Source organism: Cupressus sempervirens, chromosome 8 (genome assembly GCF_028749045.1).
Source record: "Cupressus sempervirens isolate cs-2001-9-10 chromosome 8, ASM2874904v1, whole genome shotgun sequence".
NCBI lineage: Eukaryota > Viridiplantae > Streptophyta > Pinopsida > Cupressales > Cupressaceae > Cupressus > Cupressus sempervirens.
This window is the reverse complement of record NC_143125.1, coordinates 795,806,375-795,813,070: the sequence shown is the minus strand read 5'-3', so window position 1 is coordinate 795,813,070 and position 6,696 is coordinate 795,806,375. Positions and strand designations below refer to the sequence as shown.

Below are 6,696 nucleotides of genomic sequence, written 5' to 3'. Positions count from 1 at the left end.
AAATATCCGTAGTATATGCTTCCCCTCTTGCTGTGTAATTTCTATAAAGCGAACACGAAAACAGATAGCTATGCGATCCAATTAGCAGCCAGCTATCATTCTCAGCCCTTTCTATAAAGTGGGACAAATTATGAGATTCTATTTTTTTCCTAGTTTGTGTACGAAAAATGAGAAAAAAAAAAGCTTCACCTCTTGCTGTGTAATTTCTATAAAGCGAAGACGAAAACAGATAGCGATGCGATCCAATTCGCAGCAAGCTATCTTTCTCAGCGCTTTCTATAAACTATGAGATTCCCACTTTGTGTACGAAAAATGAGAATAAAAAACACTTTTAAATTATTGACCGACGATATTTTCGGGAAAGCGAGTTCTCTTGGATAAACTTCACGACCTGACTTTTATTTGCACTATTAAATTAATAAAATAATTTCTAACCTGTTTGGACTTTCTCCTACGCTCAGCCAATCATTCCTTCACCATTCTACACCATTTCGTAGAACAACCGGCCAAAACACATTATTTTCTCTATGTCATGATTGCTTTTCCAAGTGGTGGACATAATTATCTTTAATCTTGGTTTTTCAGGTGGTCGACCTAATAAAATATGAAGAGCCATCTTTTTTTAGTGACTTAGTATGAGAATCTTAGAGAAGACTCATGACTTCAACAAAATATTATTTAAGACTTCTTTAAATAAAGGTCCTTAATATTTAGTATTTAACTGTAAATGTTCATTCTAATTAATTATAATTATAAATAAGATTAATCTAATTGGACTGTGCTTAAAGAAATTAAGTTTAGAAGGATAACTAAACTTTGACTATTTAAGTGTGTGATGTTTAAGCTGTTGGAAATGGCCACATGAAATATGCATAATATTGGAGGCTTGCAAAACACAAAGCTTTACAATAAAAAATCTGTAAAGTTAGGCCAATTTCACTAATCTATGGAGGCACTAACAGCCAATTGATTGGAGGTGGAAGTGGAGGATGGTATGTTCTGGGAAATCACATGTCAAAGAAGGCCCTACAAACTAGGGTTTCGACAAATAATGGTGATAATTTTTTTAATGAATTGTGGGTCATCCCCATTACGAGTAATGCACTGAATTTTACAGCTAGTGCAAACAAAATTCCACTAAGAAGATTTGAGGAGATTGCTACTTCCATTAATACTTTGAATTCTATGGATATGCATAATGGACCAATGGAGCACCATCATTAGAACCAATATGAAAGTCATGAGTAGATATTGAATATGGATAACAGAGATGTTGGATAATACTGCTCAAGCTACTTGTGAAGGAGGTTAGATGGAAACCCTAAAGTTTTAAAATCCACCGTCACTTGTCTACTTTTCCATGCTGGTGCGAACTTTTCGGTGCATTATCCTTTTAAATAGTTGGAAAAAAAAGAAAAAGTTTTAAAATATTTAAAACTTTTCTTCATCGTTTGTTTATTTATTCTCGCCCGGGTAAGAATTGGTAATTGCAGCTGGATAGGAATGCAACGTATCTGCCTTCCTTTAACATGTCTCTTGGCTCTGCATTTCTGTTGATTTGGGTGGTAATTCATATCCCATTTTCGACAGCGTGTTTGAAAGCTGAGAGGAATTACTTGCTGGATGTGAAGGCTGGCCTTAACATTTCTTCAGGTCGTTTTTCATCTTGGCGGGGATTCAACTGTTGCGAATGGGAGGGTGTGGCCTGTCATCACCACACTTCCCATGTCATCAGCCTTGATTTGAGTTATGAATATGGAAGTGGTAGGTGGGAGTTTGGCCAAACGTTGAGCGAGCTTCGCCCATCGCTGTTTGATCTGCAGCATCTAGAACATTTGGATCTCAGCGGCAATTACTTTCAAGGTATTTCTATTCCTCCCCACTTCTCTAAACTACAGAGATTGACGTTTCTTAGTTTGTCAGATGCTGAGTTTCGTGGTGAAGTTCCCCTCGAGTTGGGAAATATGTCAAGCTTGCGTCACCTTGACATTTCTTTGAGTGGCAATTACTATGATTTGAGCAGTAGTAAGTTTGATGTATGGGTCAGAAAGCTAAGAAGCCTTGAATTCTTAGGAATGCAATATGTGAACCTGAGCATGGTGTCTGAGCAGTGGGGCGAGGCCCTCAGTGGTCTTGCCAATCTTAACTATGTTGATCTGTCTGATTCTCAGCTCTCAGGTAAGATTCCTGATCTCTCAAACCTCACCCATTTATCACATCTGGATCTGGGCAAAGGTTTATTCCCGTTTGAGCTGCCATCTTGGTTTGAGAATGCGTCCTCATTGGTTTCCCTTAATCTCCGCAGCTGTGACCTAAACGGTTCCCTCCCTTACAATTTCATGGCCCGTTCAAGATTGAAATATCTATACCTTGGCAGTAATAACGACTTGAATGGAGACCCTTCTTTCATGCTAAGCCATTCTTCCTCATTGGTTGTGCTTTATATTAATGACTGCAATTTAGGAGGAACGTTGGGCTTCTCTATGAAAAATTTGTCAAAGCTTGAGGTCATGGATCTATCAAGAAATAATTTGCAAGGTAGTATACCAACCTCTATTGGCAGCCTTTCGTCCCTCAGAAATCTGGAGCTCCATCACAACCGTTTAAGTGGTCATATTCCTTGGTCTCTGTCTCAGATCATAGGATTAAATCTGCTCTCTCTAGGGAATAACCAACTGTCAGGAATGATTCCAGATTCCATTTCAAATATGGTTGGTCTAGAAATGTTGTTGCTTTCTTCCAATCGATTAACAGGAAATTTTTTACTTCAGCGACTGGAAAATATGTCTCGTCTCGAAGCATTAGATCTTTCAGAAAATCAGCTTGTTGTCAACATCTCTACCACCTGGGTTCCTCAGTTTGCCCACCTGCAGGTCCTTCGATTGAGGTCTTGCAATATAGAAGGTGAAGTACCTCCCTTTCTGTCCCAGCAATATCAGTTGGAAGAGTTGGATCTTTCAGATAATAACATGGCAGGCAATATTCCCTCGTGGCTGTGGGATCTTCCCATTCTTCTAGGCCTCAATCTTTCAAACAATCAACTTGAAGGTTTTCTACCTCACAAGATATCGCATGTTTTTCAAATGGTGGACTTACATGGAAATAGATTATATGGCCTTCTTCCTGCTTATGGTTTTGTTACTGAAGTATTAGATCTATCGGATAATGAGTTCAATGGCTCTATTCCTATAACAATTGGCACATTATCCATTCTATCATTGTCAGGAAATAATCTGACTGGAAAAATTCCAAGTCCTATATGTGGCATTGTTTCCAACATCTTAGACTTGTCAAGGAACAGGTTAATTGGTGACATTCCTGCGGACATCGGGATGTACTGTTCTGACTTATCAGTTTTGAAGCTGGCTCAAAATTGTCTGCAAGGGGAGATTCCGCAGGAGTTGGGAAATATGGGGTCTCTTCGTACACTAAATGTCAACGGAAATATGTTGCATGGTATTATTCCTCCGTCTCTTGCAAATTGTACACAGCTCCAAGTATTTGATTTGGGAAACAATAAATTTGAAGGTAACATTCCCGCTTGGATAGAAAACTTGAAAAATTTGAGAATCCTCAGCCTAGCTTCTAATAAGTTTACTGATCCAATTCCACCTCAGCTATTCAGAATTCCAAGTCTACAGATTCTGGATTTACCTGATAACCAATTATCAGGAAATATTCCTTCAGATGTCAGCAAGTTATATGCCATGATGAATATCTCTCAAAGTTTTGACGTACAGTCTTTTCCGCTTTTCTGCTATTCCAGTTTCAGTGACACAAACTGTGTATTCAAATTTGCTGATGAAGTAACAGTTTGGATAAAGGGGAGAGAAACTCCATACCAGAAAATAATTGGTGCAGACAAGTTCATAGATCTGTCAGGTAATAAGTTGTCAGGCAATATTCCTCCAGAATTGGGACTCTTAAAGGGCTTAATTTCTCTCAATATATCAAAGAATAATCTGACCGGACCGATCCCGGATTCCTTGGGAGCAATGGGTTACTTGGAATCTTTGGACCTTTCTGAAAATAAGCTATCAGGAAAGATTCCATCCCAACTGTTAAACCTCACATTTCTTGCTGTGTTGAATCTTTCTGATAACATGCTTGTTGGACTAATACCACAAGGGAAGCAGTTTTCAACCTTTCAAAGTTCTTCGTTTCTAGGAAATCCCAACCTTCATGGACCTCCCCTTGAAAATAGAACACGGAGTTTGGGTCCGAGTGGCATGGAGAATCACAATAGTACAATTGATAAAGATGAAGATGCAGATGCAGATGGAGATAAAATGGATCGATGGTGGGCAGTTGCAGTGGGATTAAGTTATGGAGTGGGATTCGCTACCGTAATTACAATTTTGTGCTTCCACCTCAAATGGAGATACAAATGCTTTTCTCATATGGATAATTTTATCTATTATCTTTTAGAATAATTTATTCTTAAAGTTGATGCTCCAACTCTATATAGAGGATTTGTATTGTTGTTGATAAGTAGGAGATAATTTCTACAGTCAGTCAAATTGTGATATTGCTATCAGGATTAAACTGTGTGATTTTTTGAGTCAAAATCACAAAACATGGGTCAATGAATTTGACTCAAAAAATCACACACTTTAATCCTGATAGCAATATCACAATTTTTGTTGATAGCTGTTTTTAGTTTTTAGTTTTTTTTAAAGTACCTTTTGATATTAAGAAAATGTTTGTATACATACAACTCAAGGCATTTGGTGTATGAGGCCATTGAGATATCCAGAGTTTGAAGTTTGTATGTACACTAATAAATTGGACTGCACTATTTTTCATAGTGTAGGTTAATACTATACTTGATGAAAAATATCAATCTTCTCCACGGTAAATTTGAAGGAGATTTTACTGGTGGGTTGAGTAATGAGATGTATTATTTGAGTAGTGAAATTACATATTTACAATATGTAGAGTCTATGAGATTGCACTTTTCTTTCCCCCCACTTTGATGTTTAGGCAAATCTTCATTTGTAACAAGTGTATTTGCATTCTGATATATTGCAACTATGATTTTAGATCAGATATTTATTTTACATTATTAGTTTTTACTAGATGATTCTAGCATCTTACTTATATTAACATCTACGTTTAAATAGTATATTGAGAATTGCATATGATAGCTTTGTCACTAAATTTTTTAGTGACTAGGATTTACTCTATTGTTACTTTATCCTTGATTCTACAAATAGATGTATGTTTTTTTTTTTATAGAAATACATGTTATTGTCGATGCTATATAGAGATATATGTATATTTAGCATTTTCAAAAATATGTGTTATTATAGTAGCAAGACAGTATATGATTTATATGTTCTATTTTTCAAGTTCACTGATTAAGCATTGTGTTTTTTATTATACATGCCACAAGTATGCTTGGCAAGTGACTTAGAGTGTGTAGGCATATGATTATTTTTCTACCCAATCATACAACTCTAGGTTTTTATTTAATTGCAAATATTTTTTGAATGTCATGCTAGACTTTGTGTTTTTATCTATCTGAATATGGATTATGAAAAGTGTAGTGTATACTCCATGTATATCCAAATTCAAATCAGTAGTAATGTTGTAATTTGTTTAGATAGTAATTTAGCTATAATATGATATCTTTATTGAGTACTTAATTTTTTTAAAATTATTTATTTGTATAGGAAACAACTCAAGTATTAGTTTGTAATGACCCGTACCAATAGGCCACTAAAAAAACCCTAAATTTAATACACTGCTAAAATATATTGCTGAAATAAAAGAAATAATAGTGCCAATGTATTCATTCAATGAAAATCAAATGTTTTTACAAATGATATGAAAAATTTCAGCACCAAAACATTATGACATAGCACATTACAGAGAAACCCTAACTGGCTGTATACAATTGAGAACTTGTTGCAACTATAGATTGAAATGAAGAACCTAGATTGATCAAATACTGGAGACTGACTACTGAAGATGATATGGTGAAAGTGCAACTCTAACTAAAACTCCAAATCAGAAATTAAGCACAAATGAAAGGACTGAAATATCCTTCCCATAGCTACAATAATTTAGGTGATCTCTCACACCCTCAAAATTGCGTACCAATTGAGAGTTTTCGTTCTCAATGGCCAATTGTGACTATTTGTAGAAACCCTAGGCTCCACAATGCACATAAGCAAAAATCAATAATAAATCTCTATGATAGGCAATGAGCCCTCAATGCCTATTTATTCTTTTTTCCTTGATAGGTCGGCCTCCCTTTTTAATTTTTTCTCCGCTTCTTCCAGCAACCTCTAGAAGCTTTTTTTATTTAATTTGTAAAGTTACCTTGTAATATATATTTTTTAATTGATAACTTTATAATTAATTCCTCCAAAAAAATGGGACATTACAGGTCCACCCCTCCTAAAATTGCTTGGCCTCAAGCAATCTTAATGTTGGATGCTGCAAAATCACTTCTCCCTCCCAAGTAGCATCTTCAATAGGTAAATCTTTCCACTTAACTAGATACTCTCTGATTACTCTCCTGCGAAGCTGCTTCTCTCTACTATCGAAAATGAATTCTGGCACTAAGATCGATTTCCCCTCATCATCCAAGGGAGGTAATACTGTAGAAGGCATCACATTCTGACCCAACGCCTTTTTGAGGTGTGATACATGAAACACATTGTGCACTCGACTATATGTGGGAAGCTC

The 6,696-nt window shown here is 36.0% G+C and overlaps 1 protein-coding gene across 1 annotated transcript; it reads left to right on the top strand.

The window, feature by feature from the left end:
- The first annotated feature begins 1,474 nt into the window (after nucleotides 1-1,474).
- LOC149544798 (uncharacterized) lies at nucleotides 1,475-4,868 on the top strand. Its single transcript, XM_089796438.1, has one exon. It carries the CDS (start codon nucleotides 1,530-1,532, stop codon nucleotides 4,431-4,433), a length of 2,904 nt encoding a protein of 967 aa, XP_089652564.1. The 5' UTR covers nucleotides 1,475-1,529; the 3' UTR covers nucleotides 4,434-4,868.
- Nucleotides 4,869-6,696: the final 1,828 nt, after the last annotated feature.